This window comes from Schistocerca cancellata, chromosome 2, assembly GCF_023864275.1.
Source record: "Schistocerca cancellata isolate TAMUIC-IGC-003103 chromosome 2, iqSchCanc2.1, whole genome shotgun sequence".
Classification (NCBI taxonomy): domain Eukaryota; kingdom Metazoa; phylum Arthropoda; class Insecta; order Orthoptera; family Acrididae; genus Schistocerca; species Schistocerca cancellata.
The window spans coordinates 234,051,595-234,079,423 of NC_064627.1; the positions used below are offsets into that span (position 1 = coordinate 234,051,595).

Here is a 27,829-nt window from a genome sequence, read left to right on the forward strand (position 1 = left end):
GCTGATGATTTCCAGTTGCATCTAAGTGCAAAACCAATAAAACTGAAGAAAGCTTATCGAGAATCTTAACACCGACCTGTGAGCACAACCAAAAATGGGCGCAGGATATAGGATTGAAGCTCAACCCATCCAAAATCCAAGCAGTACTGGTTGGTTATTCTAGGCTCTTAGCCCGGGAATCTCTATCGTTTTTAACCCCAAATGTGACAAATGTCAACTGGTCTGCCTCAGCGAACAATCTGGAAGTAGTAATAAATGAAAATCTAAATTGAAGTGAGGAAGTAACTGTAATGTGAAAGAAGGCATCAGCGTATCTCCAAGCCCTACAAAAATATGAAAAGCTCTTCTCTCTTGTCCTAACAAAAAACTTTAACACATATACTTCCAATTACTGATTATTGATTACAATGATATTAACCTCCGATGCCTTTCTCAGAAAAGTTCACAGCGCCTGGAACTGGTTATGAAGGCCTGTGTTCGTTAGATCTGTGGTGTTCGACTTTTTGAACATATCTCACCATCACATTCAGAGCTATCCTCTGCATGCAGACAAATGCAGATATTTCAGATATCCTCTGTCTTATCAATGTACACTGTGCCTCATCTCTCTCCTTTAACACAGTCCTCTTGTCTGAACAAGGCGGCAGAGACACCGGTTCCCATCAGAGCACAATCTCCATCATTTAGCAACTTGCTCGAAGTCCTTATTAAGAGCAGGAATTCAACCCTTCAATAACCTAGGTTTTATATCAGAGAACTGAATAACATCTCTAGCTTCAGAAGACACGTAATGACATATCTAGTAAAGAAAAAGTAAGGATTACCCTTGTCCCTGTTCCACTCGTTGCCCTTGGACATCCTTCTTCCCAACGAGATCGACCTCATTTCCCAGCATTCTCAGCTAGTGCAGTCATCATCATCATCATCATCATCATCTCTTTCTTTTCTCAGACGTTATGTCTGGTCAAAAATGGAAAGTGACGTGGACCTTTATCAAGCGTGGCTTCCTTGTAACTGTACGGTATATGTTATATTGCATTTAGGAACTTTCAGGTAATTGAACATGTATCAATAATTACGGATTTCTGTAGTTGTATATATAAGTTTGGATGTAGCTGTATTGCATTGATGTACTGGTGGATATTGTGTGGTATGACTCCTGTAGTTGATAGTATAATTGGTATAATGTCAACTTTATCCTGATGTCACATGTCCTTGACTTCCTCAGCCAGTTGGATGTATTTTTCAATTTTTTCTCCAGTTTTCTTTTGTATATTTGTTGTATTGGGTATGGATATTTCGATTAGATGTGTTAATTTCTTCTTTTTATTGGTGAGTATGATGTCAGGTTTGTTATGTGGTGTTGTTTTATCTGTTATAATACTTCTGTTCCAGTATAATTTGTATTCATCATTCTCCAGGACATTTTGTGGTGCATACTTGTATGTGGGAACGTGTTGTTTTATAAGTTTATGTTGTAAGGCAAGCTGTTGATGTATTATTTTTGCTACATTGTCATGTCTTCAGGGGTATTCTGTATTTGCTAGTATTGTACATCTGCTTGTGATGTGATCTACTGTTTCTATTTGTTGTTTGCAAAGTCTGCATTTATCTGTTGTGGTATTGGGCTCTTTAATAATATGCTTGCTGTAATATCTGGTGTTTATTGTCTGATCCTGTATTGCAACCATGAATCCTTCCGTCTCACTGTATATACTGCCTTTTCTTAGCCATGTGTTGGATGCGTCTTGATCGATGTGTGGCTGTGTTAGATGATACGGGTGCTTGCCATGTAGTGTTTTCTTTTTCCAATTTACTTTCTTCGTATCTGTTGATGTTATGTGATCTAAAGGGTTGTAGAAGTGGTTATGAAATTGCATTGGTGTAGCCGATGTATTTATATGAGTGATTGCTTTGTGTATTTTGCTAGTTTCTGCTCGTTCTAGAAAGAATTTTCTTAAATTGTCTACCTGTCCATAATGTAGGTTTTTTATGTCGATAAATCCCCTTCCTCCTTCCTTTCTGCTTAATGTGAATTTTTCTGATGCTCAATGTATGTGATGTACTCTATATTTGTGGCATTGTGATCGTGTAAGTGCATTGAGTGCTTCTACATATGTGTTACTCCATTTCAGTATTTTTGTCAGTCTTTGTCTATATTTTCCTTTTAGTTCTTCTTTAATATTTGTATTATCTATTCCTATTTTTTGTCTGTATCCTAGATATTTATAGGCATCTGTTTTTTCCATCGCTTCTATGCAGTCGCTGTGGTTATCCAATATATAATCTTCTTGTTTAGTGTGTTTTCCCTTGACTATGCTATTTTGTTACATTTGTCTGTTCCAAAAGCCATATTTATATCATTGGTGAATACTTCTGTTATCTTCAGTAATTGGTTGAGTTGTTGATTTGTTGCTGCCAGTAGTTTTAGATCATCCATGTATAGCAAATGTGTGATTTTGTGTGGGTATGTTCCAGTAATATTGTATCCATAATTTGTATTATTTAGCATGTTGGATAGTGGGTTCAGAGCAAGACAGAACCAGAAAGGGCTTAATGAGTCTCCTTGGTATATTCCACGCTTAATCTGTATTATTATTATTATTATTATTATTATTACTGGCAGTAACACCAGCAGCAGCAGCAGCAGCAGCAGGAAAAGAAAAAGTGCTGACAGTAGAAACCTTATAAGTCATAGTATTACACTGTCACTACATACACTCAAATCATTTTAATACTACTTTCACATTAGAAGTGTTGGCACTTAGGTAACTATGATGTAAAAAATGTAGTTTATGGGCGAAACTCTGCTCCGATGTAAGAGGAAGTCTGAGGCCCCTTATCACACCAGGTTAAATAAATAAATAATCGGGACGATTGGTATCTTGTGATGACATTAGGCGAAACGTTGTTACGAACACAGAAGTTTTATTTAGCGATATATGCGGTTTTATTGACAAAATAAATAAGCATCTAAAGGCGTAGTGGGCGCCTTGAGTCGCACTCAGAACCGCCGCGACAACAACAGTACTTCACAACCTCATTGGTATCCACACAGCTAGCGGTACCTAATTCAGAAATCTCTATACGTGCCGTCGAAGCTTCGTGCAGAACAATGGAGTCAACAACTCTACTGAATACCCGACAGTTCACAATTAAGATAAACGAACATCAAACCATCTTGGTATAGTAAAGATACTCTGGGTTTATATATCTAGATCGAAGACTATTAACGGATTTCATTCCCTCGTATTTACTTCCACATAATCTGAACTTTTCCTATATACACAGAATTGAACCGTTTCGAGAAAAGAGATGATAATGTGGGTATATCGGCAAGTTTACACGGTACCGGAGTATTTTGAAAACAATTACTCCCACTCGTCTTTCTCTGCTTAAAAATCGTCTTGCTCTGCCTAAAAACGTGTTTCTTTTCATCTGGTACTCAGATTTTTTAAGGTGCAACAATGACTTTGAAACGTAACGATACGTGCACTCCCGGCTGACGCGAGTGGCAGAGGAAATGGAGTGTGGTGACGTGAAGAGACTGACCTGTGACGGGCGCCTCGATGTCGATCATGGTCTTCTCGGAGCGCAGTAGCGTGGCGCCATCGTTGATGATGCGTAGCGCGGCCGCCTCGTCTATCCGGCCCTCGAGGATGAAGTGCTGCTTCAGAACGTCGGGCCGCGGCTTGCCCGTCCTCGTGTCGAACACCTCCGCCGTTGTCAGCTTGCGGCTGGGCGGGAACGGCACACCTTAAACACCACCAGCCAACATCCCGTCACTTCTGGCACTGACAGAGCGCGCGACCCGCTCAGCACCGCGTCTCTCAAAGACGAAGTGTCCTGGGCCTTCTGCAACTTAGTTTAACACCAAATGATGATATATTACCTCATAACAATCATTTATCCATTTTAATGGTGGCCGAGTTCCTTAACTATGGGTTAAATTACTTGAAAAACAAAACAAAACACAACCATTTAATTTTATACATGACAAGAGTGTTGCGGGTTTTCACCCATCTTGAATTGGCGTAATACATCAACGAACGCTAAGTTTGTATCGATTGATTTTGGTCGTTAACGGCTGCCTTTTATACTGCAACAGAATGAGAATACAGAATAGAAGGCAGCTGCAGCGTTCAAAATAGATAAAAAAAATGCGGTACTGATGAAGATATACCGGGTGATCAAAAAGTCAGTATAAATTTGAAAACTGAACAAATCATGGAATAATGTAGATAGAGAGGTACAAATTGACAGACATGCTTGGAATGACAGGGGGTTTTATTAGAAACAAAAAAATACAAAAGTTCAAAATACGTCCGACAGATGGCGCATCATCTGATCAGAATACCAGTAATTAGCATAACAATGTAACACGAAGCAAAAATGATGTTCTTTACAGGAAATGCTCAATATGTCCACCATCATTCCTCAACAATAGCTGTAGTCGAGGAATAATGTTGTGAACAGCACTGTAAAGCATGTCCGGAGTTGTGCTGAGGCATTGGCGTCGGATATTGTCTTTCAGCATCCCTAGATATGTCGGTCGATCACGATACACTTGCGACTTCAGGTAACCCCAAAGCCAATTATCGCACGGACTGAAGTCTGGGGACCTGCGAGGCCAAGCATGACGAAAGTGGCGGCTGAGCACACGATCGTCACCAAACGACGCGCGCAAGAGACCTTTCACACGTCTAGCAATATGGGGTGGAGCGCCATCCTGCATAAACACCGTACGTTCCAGCAGGTGTTTATCAGCCAGGCTGGGGATGATGCGATTCTGTAACATATCGGCGTACCTCTCACCCGTCACAGTAGCAGTTACAAAACCAGAATCATGCATTTCCTTGAAGAAAAAAGGCCCGATAACGGTAGATGTGGTAAATCCAACCCATACCGTGACTTTCTCGTCGTGCAATGGAGTTTCCACGATAGTTCTAGGATTTTCGGTAGCCCAAATTCTGCAGTTATGGGCTTTGAGTGACCCTCGGAGCGTGAAATGAGCTTCGTCGGTCCACAACACGGTACTCAACCAATCGTCATCTTCCGCCATCTTTTGGAACGCCCACACCGCAAATGCCCTTCGCTTCACTAAATCGCCAGGTTCATGCCGATGGATTTTGTACGGAGAGCATCGGAGGGTACGCCTAAGTGCCAACCAAACAGTAGTGTATGAAACGCCGGTGCGACGTGCGCCTGCACGAGCGCTGACTTCCCCGTGCATAGAGGAACCTGTACAGTCTCCATTTCTTCCTCAACTGTCTCAGCATCATTACGCCTTGTACTCGGTCGGCCACTACGGGGTCTATCGTCTATACAACCCGTGGCTTCGAACTTCGAAATCATGCTCGCCACAGCTCCGTTTGTCAACGGACCTTTATCCGTTCGAATCCCCTTCCTATGGCGATAAGATCGTAACGCTGAACTAGCACGTTCCCCATTGTGATAATACTGCTTCACTAAAGGCGCCTTTTCAGGGAACGTCAACATGCTGCGACTGCTGACGCATCTGAATCTCTCTCTCATTACAGCTCCTTTTATACACGATTGTCATCCACAGTCACTGACGTTTTGCTGTCCAGCGCCATCTGTCGGAGATTCTGCGAACTTTGTTTTTTTTTGTTGTAATAAAACCAGATGTTATTCCAAGCATGTGTGTCAATTTTTACCTCTCTATCTACATTATTTCGTGGTTCATTGAGTTTTCAAATTTATACTGACTTTTTGATCACCCGGTAAATCGAGGAGGATGAAAACCCGAAATGCGCGTAGATGTAGATAAAGCTATTTATAAATGTATAAATTACAAGTTGACTGCTATATTTCTTCACAGATTTTTAACTTAAAAAAAAAAAGTTCAAATGGCTCTGAGCACTATGGGACTCAACATCTGTGGTCATCAGTCCCCTACAACTTAGAACTACTTAAACCTAACTAACTTAAGGACATCACGCACATCCATACCCGAGGCAGGATTCGAACCTGCGACCGTAGCAGTCGCGCGGTTCCGGACTGCGCGCCTAGAACCGCTAGACCACCGCGGCCGGCTTCCCAGAAAACAGACTTTTTTTTGGTAAGTTTCCTTAGCTGTTTTTCGGGCGAGGTCCCCACCTTGCTCTTAATTTCCGGACAAGATGGTTATTTGCACGAGGTTGACACCTTTCTTACCACTCACGTTCGCCTAGTGCGTCAGAATACTACTCGAACACTACAGTGCTTTCGATATTACATTCTGTCAATACATACTGCAACTTAACAACAAGTGCGAACACTAAGGCAGTTCATGTGTTTTCGTCTTTTGAATACTGTAATTAGGAATACTGTAAGTGGAAACTGGAGATACACCAGTTTTCACAAATAAGAATGCATTAAGCCGCGACACATCGAACGCGCGGCGCAGAGCGACGCCGAATGCACCAGAGTGTTCTTGGCAGCGCAATGATGTCCGAACAGCCGCGCGGAACTTGTTCGCTGCTGCGCAGAGCGGCGCGGTTTGCTGTCCACACCGGACTCGCAGCCTGTACCAAATATCGTTTATTGATTTGCTTCAGATTTGAGCCAGACTTTGTGGAAGGAGCCATTCCGGAAATCACCTTAATCCAGTTAGGGAAACGACGGGAAAACTAAGTCTCGATGATTAGACGGGTATTTGATCGCCCCTCTCTTCCAAATTTAAATCCAGTGCCTTAACCACAGCGCCACCTCTGTGTGAGAATACGGAGATGCCCGTCAATCTCGCACGTGTGCCACGGTTGTGAAGGACTTGGAAGCCGCAGTTAAAGGAACGCTTCAGGATTAAGTGTCGTGTCATTGGTGACTGCAATATGAACAAGAAGCTGTTCTGCGCAAAAGCCACGCAAAAACTATAGTTACAGATCCACGGAGTCTGAGTAGCAAATGGTAAAGCTGTGCTAGAGTTTTAAACAGTTTTTTTTTAATCTTGGAACATTGGAGGATAAAATGGGTTGGGCAGCAACAGTCGAAAGGATAGTCTTGATTCTGGACCTAAAAAGCGAACTAATAAACTGATTTACTGTATGAAGCTGAAGGAACTGTGAATTACGTACACTGTACTAGAACTGTGTTAAAATTACCAAACTTTCAACTGTTAGAAGAGGCCCATCCAACATAACGGCACAATAACTTACTGCACGACGAAAAAACGTAAGTTAAATGATAGGGCACAAGGTAACAGGAACTAATTTTAGTGAACTTGTGAAGGGCGTGCCACGTGGGGTGCAGCACACACAGCCGTCTAATAAATTACAAAGCTACCATCAGCTGGGTGGCACAGACTGCTTATAACCAATGTAGAAAGAGGGTTGAAGATTGCTCAGATCTATTCTTTGGTTATTTTGAGGCCAACAAACTTCATCGCTGGAAATGCCTTACTTTCCAAGCCAGACTAGGTCAGAATTAAAAACAAGGCAGTTTCAGCTAACCACATAAACGGGAAGCGGAAGGGACAAACAGATAACGCTGCTGCCTGTGGTCATCCCACCTAAGAATTGCGCCACTTTTTAACAGCCAGTGGACGGAAAACACTACTGCCGGAGTGACACGCACGCCTGTGTCCGTTTATATTAAGTTCATGTTAATGTAAACATTCGCTCCTGCTATTCAATATGTATCTGCCTGCCGTTGTTCCGCTGCCATGTACACCCTAAATAGGGAAAACCTTCTCCCGTAATACTAAAAGCTGCTGGTTTACAGGGGCTGCCTTAGTTAGTTACAGTTTATAACTAGACTCCAAGTTGTACCCCCAAGTTACTCCGCCCCAAGTTCTCCCGACGTTTGCGCGTTGCTGTGTTCGCTAAGACTGGAAGTGCTAGGCAAACGTACAGTCCAGACCACGTCATCACTTACCACATACGATATTAAGCCGAATTCCTGGACAGTCACAAAAATAGGAAATTCGAATAATTTCCAGAAAATTATTGCTTCCTTGATATTCTTTCTGTTTTCACGTAACTTACAACTGTAGACTAAAATTTCGGGAGCCGGCCGTTGTGGCCGAGCGGCTCTAGGCGCTTCAGTCTGGAACGGCGCGACTGCTACGGTCGCAGGTTCGAATCCTGCCTCGAGCATGGATGTGTGTGATGTTATTAGGTTAGTTAGGTTTAAGTAGTTCTAAGTACTAGGGAACTGATGACCTCCGATGTTAAGTCCCATAATGCTCAGAGCCATTTGAACCATTTTTTAAATTTTTTAAAATTTCGGAAAACTGGTAGTGCTAAATAAACTGCTTTCTTTTGAGTCTTACGTACAATGCTTAAAGTTAGGGCAGTACGTTATATCCTCGCCATTGCATTCCGTCGAATCAAGCAAGTGTAAATATTCTTCCTCTCTCCGGCATCATAGAGACAGAAGTATAAGCGACACTAATCTTTAGCTACATTTTGCTTTACCACTAGAGACAGATTTCTTCTACATGTACTGATGTACCGAAGTGTACGTACCGCGAAGTCATGCAGTCAAATTATTGTCATTCTGCTGTCTACAATGGAAACCAAGACATAATGGCACGAATCCATCTACTCTAATGTCCGCGTGCACATGCAACTAGTTTCTACGTAATTTTAGTCATACAAACTGGAGTATCGAACACACAACGTGTGTAAACAAAGGACCGACACTGTCTCTGAAATGTATTTGAATTTGTAGTGCAGAATGAGATCAACTGAACATACAAGTATGCGGGTGATGAACAACTGAGCTAACTTTTCATTTTAAACAAACTTTCAAGTTTAGTTCATTTTGTTTCCTTCTGATCGCCAGAATAAATTACATCGACGACTGTGCGGCCGCTCTTCGAATGCAGTGAATCTTGTTTGGTCTAAGAGCTGAACAGTGATAAAGAACACACGTTTGACATATTTTCAGCTGTACTGTTATTCTTCAGATCGCATTTTGTACCTCGAAAGAAACTCTGGCCCAAATTCAAGGACATTACTGATGATGCTTTTCGAACTACGTGTTCCTAATCGATGAGTAGACAAACGATGAGCATCAGGTAGTTCAAATGCCTATATGAACAGTATCAAGAAACTTATTGTGAAACAAAAGTTTCGAGAGTATATTCGTAAATTCCCTAGAAAACGCTCTGAGAATGATCTGGTAACTGCCTTAGCAGAATTTAGCCATTTTTTCAACAAAAAATTTGAAATTGTCGATTTGTTATTTCGAAACTTGTAACTCACTAACCGGGAGAAGGGATATTAAAATCATTAACAGTCAAGCAAATGCCAACACGAACTGAAATGATTCTATTCAGTTAGAATGATATGTTTTCTTTACGCATCCACCACACAAAATGAGATATCACTGTCCCCCCCTAAACAAGTACAAACTAAGTGCGTAAGATGTATGCCATTCTATGAACTGGTAAAATTGATTTTAAAACAAAAAGAGCTTTAAGTAAAAACTATAATTTACAATATATCTCTTGAGCTGCGATGTATGCCAGAGATCTGATAATAACTGAAGTCTTTGTTTGCTTTTTCCGTCCGTAAGTGCACAGATTAGTAGAGAATTCTTTCACCACATCGTTTCGCTTTATTGTATAAGCATCACTAGTGGTGATTGTGCCCCTTGCCTCTTTTTCACGATAAATGATTTTTTCTTCCGTGGTCAGTAACGGTTGGATTCTGAAACTTGGTATCATTTACTAGTCTACTCTACAAATACATCAAAACTGAAGTATTGATTTTTTTTTAAATTTGCGGTATGTTTAGGATGGAGAAGAGCAAAACAATATTTTGTCGTAGCAGCTGCTGTTGAAGATGGCCATGCAAAACAAACGAACCGAAATCTTTTTCAAACTCACAGCGAAACATCAAAACTATCCGCGTCCTGTGAACTTCTGATAGTTCATTAATTCTGGAACAAGACGGATTCAGTAACTACCACCTGGAAAAAAAGTGGACTACGAATTTTCCAACCAAACGACATTACAAAAGAACACTCGTTGAGAAGACTGAGCCGATCCACGCAAACCATTCACTAGATGTAACCACCGATAAGAGTAGGAAAGTTATACCATGATGAACGGACTGAGAATCGGAAACCGTTTATCCGTTTGTCTCTCCAGCCTTGTGTCTCTGTTCGAAGAAAATGGTTCAAAGGGCTCTGAGGACTGTGGGACAACTTCTGAGGTCATCAGTCCCCTAGAACTCAGAACTACTTAAACCTAACTAACCTAAGGACATCACACACATTCATGCCCGCGGCAGGATTCGAACCTGCGACCGTAGCGGTGGCGCGGTTCCAGACTGTAGCGCCTAGAACCGCTCGGCCACCCCGGCCAGCTCTGTTCGTAGAGAACATTCTTCTAGCACTAAGCGCCGATATCTGACTAACCGTTCGTTTGGAACCCAACTTACTCCCTTCATAAACGGTAATACTTAGCAAATACGCAATACCCGAATAGATCCATACTTGGTTGGCTTTCAAAATGATATTCTGGAGTGCTGAAGTTAATGTATATTTTCTTCGTAATGACGTGTTGAAATAAAGATTAACATTGTGGGAGATAGTGGTGCTAGAGGAAACAATTTATGGGGCATCTAACAGGAGTTTTGTGTTCTTACGATCACATACAGCTTTCTACGGCCTCGCGTACAGGCCAATTTTGGTACCAGGCGTCGCAACGCTCCTTACAAGGAAACATTACAAATTTGACCTCTCATTTTAACGAACAGAAAGCACACTTGCACGATAACCTTTCTGAATACACATATTTGCAACTTGGCGCGCAATGGTTATTTGTCATTCACTCCGCCTGACTGTAGCCGCATAACGCGAATTACTGAACAGTGCAGTGAGTAAGAGGTTTTATGTTCATAATGCCTGTGAACCAACAAGGTGCTGACAACAAGGTGCTGCTGCACCTGTAGGAGCGGTACAGAATGAGAGGGCAAATTACAAGGTTTAAGCGTCAAAGAAGAGAGCTCTTGAAAGTAGTGACTGGTAAGTTTCACCATACTCGTATGCGCTTTTCAACTGACTATAGAAGGCAAACGAAAGCGTACGGCGCTTCCTTTGTACTATTATTTATATCTTTGTTTCGTTGTATCTATCATAGACAACTTCACGAATGAAGACCTGCTAGATACAGAGAAAAATAATGTACTGACATACGATGCTTCATTATGTGAGGGTGACGATGATGATAATGATGCTGCCTTTTCACCCATCACATTCGTCGAACTGATTTATTGGTACAACGGGATACGAATGTGTGAGTTTGTTCAAAAGAAAAGGTACGAAACAATACTACGGGTATAACTGAAGCCCTTATTCAAAAGTAATAACCGAAGGTCTGAACACAACTATCCACTTTTTCACGAGCCGAGGAATTTCCTGTTCCCTGATTCTTGTGGCTGTGACGCGATCAAGTCCTCCACTGTGTCCTTCAGTTCATCTTCCGAACTGAAGCGCTTGCATTTGAGACGTTTCTTCCGGGGACCAAACACATGGAAGTCACAGGGCGACATGCTGGGGCTGTAGAGAGAGTGCTTAAACTGCCTCCACTTTAACTTGGCCAATTGCACTGTGTGTGGCCCTGGAGACGTGTGGACATGCGATATCGTGGAACACAATCAGTCCACCTGTGAGCAGTGCACGCCGTTCGCTCTTGGTGGACTTGCGAACGTTACGGAGAGTCTCTCAGCACACGTCACTGACAATGGCTTTATCGTGCTCGAGTAATTCGATGGGCATCGGACCTCGAACGTCGACAAAGACGGTGAGGATCACCTTGACTGCTGAGGGCACAGCTTTGAATTTCTTAGGGGCAGGTGGTGACAGATGCTTCGCGTCCCTATATGTCTCACTACGTTATCCCAAAGCGGCATATGCAAATTTCAAATGGTTCGATTGTTACGACGTTGCGTACATTTTCATTTGAACACTCCTTACATAAACGAGGAAGTAAGTAATCGTCAAGCTTGATGCGAAGATGTATTACCGTCTGGTACCACTTAGCCCCTGTCGTGACGGAGGAGTATATGAAACGAGTTCCCTGTGGAAAAGTGCAAAGAATCTGTAAAGACGAACTTTAAATTATTAAAGGAACGAATCGAAGACACACTATTTTCTGTATTGCCGGTACCACCAGATGGCTTAAGATACTATCAACCGCTGGATGTTTTCGGCTTCCGCCTATACAAGGATTCTGTCCACATGTTTAACAACTCGGCACTTCTACTTGACTTTACATTCAGAAGGTCGTAGCTGCGTACTATTTTCGCGTGGGATAAATCGCCGGGGATGATACCTTGGAAGTGTGCTTTATTCTCCTTAAAATTTGAGGTGAAGTTGGTGATGTTTCATTGTCTGAAGACCTCTCTCGGTTGTAACGTATAAGAAAACCTGCCAGAAGCCGATACCACTAAGCATTTTCTGTGTCCATTTTAGTCTACTCTCGCTCTCCATAGTACCTGTTGTAATGAATTAGCCTTACGATGGACAACGGAAATTCCTAACGAGAAAATGAGAAACCATCTCATGTATTTTTTTTTTTCAACGAAAGTAGCGCTCAAGCTTTAACACAGTCTGACGGAGCCTAAGAGTTGTAGAATATGAAGAAATTGCCGAGTGTTCTCAGACAGACGTAAAATTCTATTGACTGTAGTACCGCAAAAGGGAACTTGGAATCTAACTGGTGTTGATTAACACTTATTATCGACACATAACTTAACAGTAAAAAAGACGTCACAAAGACGACAAAAAGTTAATACACCAACATAAAAGAAAAGAAGACTTTTGACCAAAGTCATAGAAGATATCTTTTGGTAACATGCAACACAAATTAAAGGAGAAAGGAAAACGACGAACACTATACCTGCACTGTGTTAGCTGCACCGTTGCTTAAGTAGCTGTCCTCGAAGGCCCATTGCCTTTTCACTCCCAAGGTATTATTATTATTTATTATAATAATAAGAATCAGTGAAGTTCCTGTTTGCTAGCCTCCTACAATACGATTAAAATAAAGCCACTAGTCAAGCTCTCGGCTACATTTCGTTGCATATCTAACGTCAGCTACTTCGTAAGGAATTACTGGTGTTTTGGTGCAGAATCTATTATACGACAAATATAAAATAATTATTACAAATGTCAATATTTTGTAAAAAAAGGGACCAAGTTATGTCCGTAGTTTGTATGTTTGGTACTCATTAGAGTGGATGAAATTTCCGGTGATCCACGAGTTCGTTTTCATAGTTCAGTTGCCTGTATTTTTTTACAGTTCAGTTGACCGGAATTATGAACTACATATTAAAACACTTACTCAAAAACGGTCCTTGTCCCTTCTAAAGAGTTTAGCAAATTTTGTCAATATCATCCTCTACATCTGCACTCCACAAGCCTCCATGAGAGGTTTGGCCAACTCACTACTCTTCCTATTCCGTTTACGTATGGCGTGAAAGGGGGAGGCCTGTTAGCACGCCACTGAACAAGCCACAGTTTGTCAGATTTTACTACCATGCGATAAGTCCTCGATCCGTCTTGTTAAGTCTGGCCTTGGTACACATCGTCTTTATGGGCATTTGTGGATATCCGGCATTTTTGGATGCTGCTCTGCGAATTAAACGTTCGCTGGACGCCCTGTGTAGCTTACCTTTAAATCTCTTTCGGTAATTAAACTTCGGAGATGTCTCGCGCTACCAACTAACAACACTAAAAAAGCAGGTTCGACAAGAACTATGCAATTTACACTCAATCAATTCAAAATCTGAACGAGAGATAACGGGATCCCAAACGATTGTGCTCATGGTGTACATATTGTGTGTACTTATCGGTGTTGATATCCGAGTGAAGAGCGAAACACGAGATGTTTACATTATTATATGACTTCCCTATAACAACGTATAAACGAAACAATATTGTACATTAGGGATAAAACGCATCCAGCTGCGCTGTTTCAAATAGACTGGCCTTTTATTCTGTAGGATGGAAAGTTGAATCTCGATCCGGCTTGCCTGATTTTTCCGTGGTTTCCCTGATTACTTCAGACAGATGCCTGAATAGCTCCTGTAACGCCACGATCGGTTACCTGTCCATCCTTGCCCAAAGTGACCTGTAAGTGTGTAAATGCTCTTCCACGAACACCACCACCTCAATCACTAGTAGTAGTAGTAGTAGTAGTAGTAGTAGTAGTAGAAGTACACTACTGTTTGGGAACAGTGAAAAACCAAGACCGAGAGATGTGATCACAATGAAATTTATTCCACCGATTAGCATTATAGACCTGTACATTCACTGTGACTTATCGTAATTCAGTACGGAGCAGAGTCGCCACATGCTGTAATCAGAGCCGCTAAACGTCGTGGCACGGAATCAAAGAGTGACTGTGTACGCTGCTAGGGAATACTCTGCAACGCAGTTTGTACGCGCGTCCACAAAGCATGAACTACAGCTGCAGAAGGACCTGAACGGACCAGCTGCTGCCCGACCATATCCCAGAGTAGTTCGATGGGCGAGAAGTCGAGCGAACGTACAGGCCAGGGGAGCATTGGTATCCGTCGTTCCTCGAAGAAGGTTTGCACATTGCTCGCCACATACGGCAGGGTTGGGTTGATTTGGGGGAAGGGACCAAACAGTGAGGTCATCGGTCGCATCGGATTACGGAAGGATGTGGAAGGAAGTCGGCGGTGCCCTGTCAGAGGAGCCATCCCGGCATTTGCCTGAAGCGATTTACGGAAATCACGGAAAATCTAAATCAGGATGGCCGGAAGCGAGAATGAACCGTCGTCCTCTCAAATGAGAGTCCAGTGTACTAACCACTGCACCATCTCGCTGGGTACCATACGGTAGGACATTGTCATGCTGAAATATGGCATGCGGAATGGCCTGCAGGAGGAACACTGCCTCGGGCTGTAAAACCTCACTGACGTAGCGGCAGTTGTTCAGACTCAACAATACGGTCTGCCCGATTGCATTCACCGCAAGATGGAGCGGGTTCGACCGAAAACACATTTTGCCACTCAGCACGTCAGAGTCGGCATTCACGTGCACACTGCAGTCTGCGTCGGTGGGTTCTGGATAATGGAAGCCGACACAGTGCACGGGTGACACCAGTCCAGGCCGCAGAAGACGGCGAGGAACCGTCGACGCAGTCATGTTTGCGTCCGTTGCAGCGCTCCAACATAGCGCCAGCACTGTGGACGAAGCTGTTCTGTTTGTTACCGTCAAATGGGCAAGGTGGCGGTCATTTCGCGCTGTGGTCACATTATGTCGTCCAGTACTCTGTCGGCGCTGCGTATGGCCCTTTTCTCTCTATTGGCTCCACATGCGCCTCACTGTTTAAGCAACGTACCCTATACGAGAGGCAATGTCACGGAACCACAGACTCGTCTGCCGGAGACCAATGTTCTTGCCCTGTTCGAACGCATTCACGTTCTGCTATTCCATCCTGTGATGTCGGTGAGGCATAGTGACACTGTTACACGTTTCCACTTCGCATGGTGGCCCCGCACCTTCACACCATGAACTTGTCCGGTCACAAAACCGAGGGCCGACGTGCAAGCCACTTCACCGGCTTTAAAGCACTTATTATACACTGAAGCGCCAAAGAAACTGGTATAGGCATGGGTATTACAGAGACATGAAAACAGGCAGAATACGGCGCTGCGGTCGGCAAAGCCTATATGAGACAAGTGTCTGGCGCAGTTGTTACATTGGTTAATGCTGCTACAATGGCAGGTTATCAAGATTTAAGTGAGTCTAAAAGTGGTGTTATAGGCGGCGCAAGAGCTATGGGACAAGCATTTCCGATGTAGCTATGATGTGGAGATTTTCCAGTACGATCATTTCACGAGTGTACCGTGAATATCACGAATCCGGTAAAACGTCAAATCTCCGACATCGCTGCGGCCGGAAAAAGATCCTACAAGAACGGGACCAAGGAAGACTGAAGATAATCGTTCAACGCAGCGCAACCCTTCCGAAAATTGTTGCTGATTTCAATGCTGGGCTATCAACAAGTGTCAGCGTGCGAACCATTCAACGAAACATCATCGATATGGTCTTTCGGGGCAGAAGGCCCACTTGTGTAACCTTGATGACTGCACGACACAAAGCTTTACGACTCACCTGGGCCCGTCAACACCGATGGACTGTTGATGACTGGAAACATGTTGCCTGGTCGGACGAGTCTCGTTTCAAATTGTATCGAGCGGAAGGGCGTGTACGGGTATGGAGACAACCTCATGAATCCATGGGCCCTGCAATGTCACCTGCATACTGTTCAGGCTGGTGAAGGCTCTGTAGTGATACGGCGCGCCTGCAGTTGGAGTGATATGGGACCATGACGGGTGACACGTACGTAAGCATCCTATCCGATCACCTGCATCCATTCACGTCCATTGTGCATTCCTACGGACTTGGGCAATTCATGCATGAGTATGCGACGCACCACAGGTCCAGAATTAATACAGAGGGGCTCCAGGAACACTCTTCCGAGTTTAAACACTTCCGCTGGTTACCAAACTCGTCGGAAATGAACATTACTGAGCATATCTGGGATGCCTTTCGAAGTTTTGTTCAGAAGGGGTCTTCACCCTCTCGTAGTCTTACGGATTTATGGACAGCCCTGCAGGATTTCCCTCCAGCACTACTTCGGACATTAGTTGAGTCCATGTCACATCGTGTTGCGGCACTCCTGCGTGCTCGCGGGAGCCCTACACGATATTAGGTAGGTGTACCAGTTTCTTTGGCTCTCCAGTCTACATGTCCTCTTATCGTGGTGCGTTGCAGACCATTGCTTCCGAAATTTTCACTTTTTATAAACATCATTATTATTCCAGAATGAGATTTTCACTCTGCAGCGGAGTGTGCACTGACATGAAACTTCCTGGCAGATTAAAACTGTGTGCCGGACCGTGACTCGAACTCGGGACCTTTGCCTTTCGCGGGCAAGTGCTCTACCAACTGAGCTACCGAAGCACGACTCACGCCCCGTCCTCACAGCTTCACTTCTGCCAGTAGAGCACTTGCCCGCGAAAGGCAAAGGTCCCGAGTTCGAGTCACGGTCCGGCACACAGTTTTAATCTGCCACGAAGTTTCATTATTATTATTATTATTATTATTATTATTATTATTATTATTATTATTATTATTATTACTAGTAGTAGTAGTAGTAGTAGTAGTAGAAGAAGAAGAAGAAGAAGGAGGAGGAGGAGGAGGAGGAAGTAACGGGTCAGAGCCAGAGCAGATTCTGAATAATCTTAGTGTCAGAATTGTTCACAGTCTGGTTTATCGAAATCAGTTTTCGGTTGCAGACATTTGCTGGTCACAAGGCGAAGAGCGCTTCATTAACACAGCCGTTGAGCTGTGCGGGCGGCAGTAGCAGCAGCAGACAGGGATGTGAACAACGCTCCCGGAATGAGGGCGGTATTAAACCGGGAGAGCAGGACGACGCCGGCAGGCTATCACGGCCGGTAATGAAGGCCAGAGCGCAGCTCAGGGCATGGCAGGGCAGGGCAACGGCGCTTAGCGCCCACCGTCCATCCGTCACTCACCCCTGACAGCACGGCGAGCTATGCAGCGCCACGCAGCGCCCGCCGGCCGGAATGTCTTCATAGCCCCACACAGCCTTTGATCCCAGAATGGCTGACGTGCACACTTGCAAAAAGCGGCCGGCGCACACTGCGGACGCCAGACCACTTTTTAGATCGGCCGCCGGCGCGCCGGAGCGGGAAGTGGCGCCGAGAGCGTATTACGATTAAGGTGACAGCGGATGGTCGAGCAGCCGGCGCCGTACCTCCTCAGCTGTCGTCGTAACTAAAGCGTCCTCAAGTTGTCCTTACGTGCGCCTGCACTTCAAATCTGAATAATTTCAGACCAGCTACAGGTCATTACATCAAACGACTGGGCTGTAATCAACCTATCACTGCATGAGAAACACTTCTCACGATTACGTCACATCTTTTGCGATTAAGACGTTGGGCAAACACGGATGGCTTTATTGCTGGAGTATTAGCTTAACGTACAGCTTCCCCTTACCCAAAACAAACTGTTTAAAATTAACAACCGATGTGAAAAATGAACATGCGTTCCGCAGTTGTTGGGATTCCTTGTCATCGTCTTCACTCCGATGACGCTCGTTTAACCTGTGTAAGCTTCTCTGCGCAACTACTGCAATATAAATCCAGTTGAACCTGCTTATTGTAGTCAAGCCTTGTTCTCCCCCTATAGTTGTTACCCCTTATAGTGCCCCTCCATTACCAAACAGACAGTTCATTGAACCCTCAGGACGTGCCCTATCAACAGATCCCTTTAATTTCTTTTTTTCCCCAAACTGATCAGTTGTACGATCTACCCTTCTTATCTTCGGCATTCTTATACGGCACCACATTTCAAAAGCTTCTATTCTCCTCGCCTGAAATGCTCTCCGGCCGCGTTTGACTTTCGTGCATACAGCAGAGGTGCATGTCCTCTGGAAATATAATGGCACTTGTTTCACCTTACTTTCAGCAGCAGCCGTTCTCCGTACGAGCATTGTAAACGCGCATTGTTCACTGTCGCAAGTCAGTCAGGCAATCAATCAATTACCAATAATGTTGTCCCTGCAGCTAATGCAAACGCTCCTGCCCCTTTTCATGAAGCACATGGTAGTCTGGCCTCTGATGAGGTTGTATTTACCTTACAGCTGTCTGTATCTTCGAGGTACGCAAGACCCCACCGCGGCGAGATCCGTGGTTCCTGTGGGCGTCCTACTGAATACCTTACAAAAGCATCTAATCTACTGGTAAGAAGTAAGACTGAACAGAATCTGCATTCGAAGTCTAGCAAAATTTCATTATTCCCGAAGTCAGCATCCCGTACGAAATGTTACAAGGGGAATCCGAACAGTGAGTAGTACTGGTTTCGATTAGTTCATACATAGCAGCCAAGAGGCTCTCGCAAGTATAGTTAAAAAGTTAGGTCATTACGTATCCATAATCGAATAAACTGAAGTAAAATAGAGCGCAGGATTTAACTAGAAATTAAGCTTCACATGCAGGGTCGATAATCTGACAGTTCCTGAACAATGGAAGACTCGGTGATTTTGAACCATCAGCGCGCACATAATTAGCCAGAATCGAAGTTATGTTGTTTTGACCCCCCCCCCCCCCCCCCCACACACACACACACACTGTGCGCGCGCCCAACACTAAGCTAGTGCTACGATTAACGACAGCGAAAGTAAGTGTAAAAACGACGGCGGATCGAAATCACGTAGCCTTATATTCTCGGAAACTGTTTATTTACTGACCTGGTACGTGAGGACTTGCTTTTTATTTTTGAATATTCTGTTAAATGCCGGTGCGCAGGGAAAAAATAACTTAATGACACTACGAACGAACACAATCTGCGTTTAAATTACAGGCAAAGGACAACAAAGGAATAAATAAATTAATGTTCCACTTCTATGATGTACAATGGGGCAGTAGTTAGATGGTGTCGGGTAGCGCACGTTGTTGCATTTGTTAGTATCTGATAACAATTAAAGAGCCCACGATGAAGCTTCTGTGCAGACTACGTAGCGTTCACCCAGAAGTCGTTCACCCTAGCATGTCCCCGAAATGAAGACGCTAGTTTCACTCTAAGCTTACTGTCAAGTGAAGTCAAAATGCGTGTGTTTGTCCAGCAAATTTATCCACTGCTGTCGAATTTCGTGGTCGCATCGAGTTTTACGGAAGTAACGCGTGTGAAGCAGGGAAGCAAATTTCGTTGAGTGGTGGGAGGGTTTCATTCAAAGCTGACTCGGTAGTGCTGTGGTCTCCACTAACAAAGGCAATGTGATCGTGTTGATGTAACGCCATCACGTGGGGAACTTTTCTGCTAGTGAGAAGCTACAGTCACTTGGAGCTTATAATTAAATGTCATTTATTAACATATCGGCGGAAAAAACGTTCCGAGATCCTGAGGTGAAAGACGACTATAAGAATTTGTACGAGTTCACATGTTTCATTTTGACGTCAGTTCAGAAAGAAAAACTTTTAGTTCAAACATAGATAAACCAAAAAGTCTTCTATCTTCCTATTCCAATTAATTAGGCTGTGTCTGTTGATTCATTCACCATACAAAATCAGTATCTTCCAATTACATTTATGGATTATTACGTGCCCTTCCACACCTGAATAATGAAATGCAGTTTCCTGCTTCCCGCTTAAATAAGGTCATACAGTGGTTGACCAGAATATTTCCTACTAGGGAGTCCAAAGTCAGTAATTTAATAAATTCTCTCGATGTATGTTTGAAACATTTTTCATTTTAAGAATTATGCTGTACACATTGTGAATTTTTTTTTCAGCAATACCATAAATAAGCAAATAAATAAACAAACACTGCATGTAGAATCCAAAAACGCGTGTAACTGCCCCGCCAGAAAAAGAAAAAAAGGCATATTGGTGCCAAATATACACTACAGTCTGATTAACAAACGAAAGTTATATACAACTCTAGTATTTTTACATATTTGCTAGTGACTGTATTACACTACTTACATTCATTACCTTGTTGCATTCTCAGTTTTCGCAGTTAATGTGGAGTCGTTTAGACGACCATTCTTGCAACTTGTTTGTCAATTTCCCTGGCATTTTCACAAAATCGAACTAACTCAATCCAAAGAGAGCGCGCTTACAGGTATGTAATGTCGAATATTACGGAACATACTTCAATACAAGTAAGAAAACAAGTCCCAGAGTCTTTTAAAAATGCGGAGATGTCCCACAAAATATTTGCATATAACAGAATGCGAATTCACTGCTTTCGACTTTGTAACTGTACGCCTCTACACTATGGTGAACTCTTTTAACTTCTTCCTTTCCTCGTGATGACTGGGTGTTGTGTGTCTTTCATCATCCTGTCATCCCCATCGACACGCAAGTCGCCGAAGTGGCGTCAACTCGAAAGACTTGCACCAGGCGAACGATCTAACCGACGGGAGGCACTAGCCACACGGCATTTCCATTTTATTTTTCATCTTGGTACCTCAGTATGTGGGATTCTTGAGAAAAATACATGATCTACTAGTAAAATCATCAATAGGAGCCTGTGGAAGATCACTCCTTAAATTCTTCAAAGTAACAAATACTGCACGTTACATCTGGATTCCGACCCACACGATGTCGAAAGTTCCTCACATCAGCACACTGAAACCAACTGGCACAGTTTATTACCTCCCAAGATAATTCGTTATGAAAAAGAGTCTAAATCGGAAGTTTTGTGTAATTATCAGATCGAATCCGAACATTGGAACCCTATTTTTATAAATGTATCTGAAACAAATACTAAGGAGAGGTGGTATGTAGTATAGCATTGTTTGAGAAGTATGGATCCATGTCACGTATATGACTTTTTGTGCACTACTGTAATACGGTGGTGCCTTTTTGTTATGGTTGATCACAAAAATTAGAAGGAAACAAGAGAATAGTGTAAGCCGGTGTCAGCCGTCTCGTAGTTGAAACAGCACCAAACAGGCTACCTAGCGACAATCTGTCACACAATTGTTCAGGCTTTCGTCGCCGTCGCTTGTCAACATGTTCTGTCAACACTCTGACACAGGTGACGAGTTGGGGATCTTACTCGAGCCCCGTGTCTTGTGATGAGCAATCACAGCTTCTCCTCTTGCTACTACCAAAGCGGTGATGGAAATGACGGCCAGCATCAAGTTTCGAAACAACCACTTCAGTGTGGATCACCACCTCAGTAACATACATTTGCAGATATGAATTCCTGTAGTAATCATAGAATTACACGTGACTAAATCAGAATGAAGTCCTGAACGCCCGAACAACTCACATTACACCACTCAAGAGCCCATACCAAGAAGTAGCTATCTCAGAGGAACAAAGGACTACGAGAACCAAACTCAGCCTAAAGTTGAGATACCAGATTCTTAAGACAATGACTGGAAGGAGTCATCGAAATATTTTTGCACAGAGAATCAGTTTCTGTCATGAGCTCTTTCTCCAACGATATCCGCAACTAAACGCAATTGTTAATAGCTCTCTTCTTTTCTAGCATACGAGCAAGAAAGCTGCCTTGTACTTTCTCCAGATCGTGTTTAAGCGTGGTATTAATATGCCGCCCGCCGGGCCAACAGCTTGCACAACAGTAATAGCCGAGATGTGGAAGCATTCCAAGTGGCCGTGGCCTGGGACAGGCCGTCAACACCAGCTGATTCACGCCTACAGCCGCGCCAGCGAGCCATCCTCAGGGTGACTTTGCTCTTGGCTCATCCTCAGACGACGTATCTTGTAACGTCACCGGGTTCGCCTGGTGTTAGCAGCATTTTGACAAGCATCCGATATTTCAGAATATCGTTTAGTACAGATGCCTCTAAGAAAAGCACACTTCACTGCTTACTAGGAATTAGTGAAGAACAGATGCTCGCTGCAACTTAGAAACACGCTTCAATAGCTTCTTCATTGCTGAAGCCTGTGTTGCCTGTTGCAGATACATGTTACCATTCGGGTCCAACACTACTCGCGTGTTTAGGCTGTGCAGAAACCAGATTGCAGCTGTAACACTCCAAGCACCTAAGTCGGCAGTAGCTGTGAAGGCAGACACAGTATTGCAGCCTAACCCTTAAGTCATTCAAATTGTATATAGAGTGAAGGTGACCGAAGTGAAATTTCCAAGGAGAATTATATTTTAGTGAAAAGAAATAAAAACTTTGAGGTTTTTCCGATTATATTGTAATTCTATCAGGAACGGCAAAGGACTTGCAATGTCAGATCAGAGGAACAAATAGTGTCTTGTAAAGATGTTAGAAGCCGTACAGCAATAAAAGTAAAATAAGGATAACGGCGTGCAATCGAATTAAATCTGGCAATGTTGAAGAAATTTTAGTAGGAAATTACAAAGTGAAAGTAACAGAAGAGTTTTTTATTAGGGCAGTAAATTAACTGACGATGGCAGAAGTGTGGATTATACAACATACAGACTCTAAATATCAAGAACAGTGTTTCTGAAACGAGAAAAATTTCTTAACATATAAGTTTAAGTGGTAGGAATTTCTGTCTAGAAGTATATGTCCGTAAGGTAATGTAGCCAAACAGGAGTGAAATGTAGACGACATTCAGTATAGACAAGTAGGCAATAGAAGCTTTTGAAATAATGCGCTATGGAAGACTGCTGAAGATTGAATGGGTACATCGAGTAACCAACAAAAAGCACGGAACTGTTTAGGGAATAAACAGGCCTTACGGGACAAACTAGGGTGGCGAGCTGTACTATACCCGCCTACAGCCTGCTGTCATCAAATCTGTTTTGACTAGAGCAACGATAAATCTCTTCTTGTTTCCTTCTTGTGACTGAGTTACCTGTGTCTACTGCAATTTAATAACACATGGGAAATTCGCCTCCAGAAAATACTTAGTTGGTCCTAAGTTCGTGGTGTTTTTGTTTCGCGTATTGGTATGCCTACTGCTATTTGGGTTTAAATACTATCATTTTGTCTTTTCGAGACAGTGAGTGGAGCTGTGGACGGTGGAAAATGAGGTTACAAATACAGAAATCGGAACACTCCCGACATACTCCTCGCTTTGAATTCAATTGAGAGGTGACAGCAGAAGAGGCAACCAGAAACATCTGCACCGTTTATGGGGATAATGCCATTGGACTGGACAGAGCACGGCAAGAAAATGGCTTTCTCGTTTTAAGAAGGATCGTATGACTAGTAACTCTCCATGTCCAGGAAGACCGGGGTTTGACGAATATCGTTTAAACACATTAATCCACAAATATCCACGTCAGTGTACTTTAGAGTTGGCAAATACGATGAACTGTGATCATTCTGTTATTGTGCGACATTTTCATGCAATGGGAAAGACTCAAAAATTTTGTGTATGGATACCGAATGCTCTATGACAAAACAAAAGAAATCAGCGGATGGCCATATGTGCAAGTCTTCCTTGTAGGCTCAATTGGTTCCTGAACAACACCGAGTATTCCTATCCTGTACCTTAATGGTAACGAGGAATGGTGCTCTAATCGTAACATAAGGAGAATAAAGGAACTGTTAAGCCCAAGCAGCTAACCACACAGAAACCTGCGCGCATCCACCGAAGACAATGTTATGCATCTGGTGGAACAGCGACGGTGTGGTGTGCTACGAACTGCTTCACCGAGATGTAACCATCACTGCTGCCATTTACTGTCGACAACTGAGACATCTTGCAGGTGCAATCCAACAACTACCAGCAAGACTGTGTGAAGTGATGCTACTCCCCAATAACGCCAGCCTGCATTCTGATGTTCGGTTTGTGGGGCGCTCAACTGCGCGGTCATCAGTGCCCGTTCAAAGTCGTAATTTTTTTCACAGTACAATTTTTTTCAGAGCCCAATCTAGCCACTGTCACGAATGATGAGGATGATGATGATGATGATGAAATGAGGACAACACAAACACCCAGTCCCCGGGCTGAGAAAATCCCAACCCGGCCGGGAATCGAACCCGGGACCCCTTGATCCAGAGGTAGCAACACTAGCCACTAGACTACGAGTTCCGAACGCCCGCATTCTGATAGACTGAAAAATTATACTGGAGTTTGGTTGGGAGGTCATTCCGCACACTCCTTATGTACCTGATCTTGTGCCCTCAGATTTTCATCTTCTCGGAACTTTTTTCCAGATGAAAATACTTTCCGAAGAAGGCTCGACCAGTTCTTCGTCCCCAAACAACGTGATATCTACTATAGCGGAATCGGGAAGTTATCCCAGCACTGGCAGACTGTTGTAAATAGTGAAGGAGGATATAATACTAATGTCTGAAGTCTCGCGTATGCGTACGAGTGGTGTTCAGCAATTTGTGGGAAAGTGCTACGAACTTCAGTACCAACCTAACAAGCACAAACGACGACACGGACAGATTCAGCATTTATGAGCAACGCCCCTAGCTATGCATTCTATAAGAGGAAATCAACCTGCGTAGTATATCACTCCCATTTGCATTTTTAACCAGTGCTCGGTAATTTCCCAGCATTGCTGCTGTCCACAGACGAGTTACGGCTGCTAACAGATGCTGCTGCTTCGCCGGCTAGCCGTGAGCGGTGTGGAGAGAACTGGACGCGGCGCCGCGCTGCGTTTCTTTGAGTTTTAGCACGCACACAGCCGTATCGCTGCGGCCGCTTATCTCGCGCACGCTACCACAGAACCAGCAGTTTGCCGGAGTTGACTGCCCGCCGTGACGTCAATGTCGGTGGTAACAAACAGACCAGCGCTGCCGCCTTCCCCAAAGCCGCGCTGCTACGCCCTGAAGTTCTTGCGGTCGCAACGGGACGTGTTACTCGCTTGTGAAAAGTGCTACTAACTAGGTTTCAACAGCGTTTAATGATCATGGTCCACGAAACTGCCGCGCGTCAAACAGAAATTTCGCACATTTTATGATCGCAGAACTCTAAACAAAGCAAAATTGCCATTACATTGTACTTTGACCGAAGAAAATATGATTAATGTTACTACCGCTCATGTTCGACGCCAACGTGCAATAACCAGTCTCAGACGGCAGGTGGCAGCACGAGTAATGGAGGGTATACAAGACGTGTCAGAGGAACGCGCAAAACGACCTGGTCGTTACGAAAACGGAGCGATTTATCTGACGCCCAAAACGGCATAATCGTAGGCTTTCGGGACAAGGGCGAGCGGAAGTGTTTCAGAAATGGCTAAGTTTGTAAACTGTCAACCTGCTGCCGTGGATAAAAGATACCGTGCATGGCAAAATGGCGCTGTTCAAAACCGGTGCCGACGCAACAGTGGTGCACCACCGGCCTGAGATGACACAGGTAAACGACAGCCGTGGAGACGTGTGCGGGCGATTCAGATGAACCAACTGGTTACAATGGTGCCTCCTCAGCGATTGTTCACCGAACTCTGATGCACAGGGTGTCCGCAATAGGTGTCTGGTTCATGCATCCACGCTGACTGCTGTTCATTGACGACGAAGGATGGAATCTGCACGCCAATACCGCAAATGGACGTCCACTAATTGGCTAAAGGTGGCCCTTTTAGATTAATAATGTTTTACGCTGTGTGCGGCTTGAAATGTAGGGAAGAAAATACCCTGCAACGATCTTCGGATGGATCCCGGCCGGAGGAGAGAGCGATATGGTCGGGGGAATGTTTTCGTTGCATTCCCTGGATGATCTCGTCATTCTGGAAGGCAAATATGCTTCTATCCTTGCGGACCATTTCCACCTGTACACGCAGTTTTTTTTTTCCTTGGCCCGACTGTATCTACCAGCAGGAAAATATAACGTGTCAGACAGGTCGCAGTATACGTGCGTGGTTCCAAGAGCATCAGAATGTGTTTACAGCACGCCCCTGGCCATCAAACTCCCCAGATTAAAACCCAATCACGAACCTCTGAGAGCAGTTCGATCGGGCTTGCGTCATGGATCCTCAACCCAGAAACCTAGTGTAGCTGGTCACGGCACTGAACTCACCGTGACTCCCTTTACCAGTCAGTACTTTCCAAAACCTTATCGACTTTCTTCCTGCATGTCTCTCAGCGGTCCGCGCTGCAAAAGGTGATTATCCAGGTTTTTAACAGGTGGTCACATTAATGTGAGTGGGCAGTGCACATTAGGGTGCTTTGCAGATAACAGTCATAGATGTACAGGAACAAACATGATGAAGCAAACTTACGCCTCAAGCAACAGAAAGAGGTGAACACGTACAGACACATGCAAGCGATAAGTTTCGCATTTTATGTTTAAGAAACTTCCCACGTCTAAACGTCGCGAACGTAACTTTAAATGTTGTGTCGCGCAAACCTGAGTTTGATGAAAAACTAGCGACGGTGTCTGGGAGAAAACATCTGTGTTGGGTTGGGTTGATTTGGGGGAAGAGACCAAACAGCGAGGACATCGCTCTCATCGGATCAGGGAAGGAAGTCGGCCGTGCCCAGTAAAAGGAACAATACGCCATTTGCCTGAAGCGATTTAGGGAAATCACGGAAAACCTAAATCAGGATGGCCGGACGCGGGATGGAACCGTCGTCTTCCGGAATGCGAGTCCAGTGTGATAACCATTGCGCCACCTCGCTCGGCGAGAAAAACCTGGAAGACGAATGTAAAGGATAACTGAAACTAATGTTATGACAAAATTAGCGTAACATCTGCCTCTGTTCACATTCAACCAAATCGTAAACACAATTGTATTTGCTATGGTGGCGTCTTGTGATAAAGCGAAATGTGCTTGACTGAAATAAAGATTTACTGCAGTGCTGCAGTTTCAACACCAGTTATAGAATAATGATACCCATTTGAAATGGGGCTGCAGATGTAACAAAATTAAAAGGACTGAAACTGATATGGTTTTTTTTGACAGTACATCACGGGAGTTGTATCTACCCGGCGTGATTTTTATTTTTGTTACAGACATTCAGCAAAGATATAAAGTGATAAATTATTGTGTTGTAGACTAAGGATCAGCCTTCCGTATTTTGTGTCCTAATTCATACAAGACTATAGGCAAACAGGACTATAGGCCCTGAGTACTGTAGATAAAAAGAATACGAAGTCTTGCACGAAGTCAGTACACACAGTGTTTCTGATGATTTTAAGGATTCATAAATTTCATTGCCCACTCTACACAGTTCTCTCCTGCGACAAATTTGAGAACGGGACCGTAAACATATTTCTAGGCTCTTTCTGTAGAATGTAATCCAAGGAAGTCAATGGAACACGTAGTAGTACAAAAGCTGCCCATAAATGCCTCAGAGCAAAAAAGTACACTCTCTGCAAACTTTTTCAACCCGACAGACTGGAGCGCATTTTGACTGATGTGCATCATAAGGCCCCTCCCCCGCCTCCTTTTGCTCTCTCACTTC

At 43.8% G+C, this 27,829-nt stretch overlaps 1 protein-coding gene across 3 annotated transcripts in view; it reads right to left on the minus strand.

Moving 5' to 3' along the window:
* Positions 1-27,829, minus strand: part of LOC126161561 (serine/threonine-protein phosphatase 2B catalytic subunit 2-like) — an 802,502-nt gene that overhangs the window by 489,212 nt on the left and 285,461 nt on the right. For all 3 annotated transcript variants that reach the window (XM_049917500.1, XM_049917499.1, XM_049917498.1), the window contains exon 2: positions 3,553-3,756. In XM_049917500.1, the coding sequence (XP_049773457.1) occupies positions 3,553-3,756 (204 nt within the window). The remainder of the gene's footprint in view (positions 1-3,552; positions 3,757-27,829) is intronic.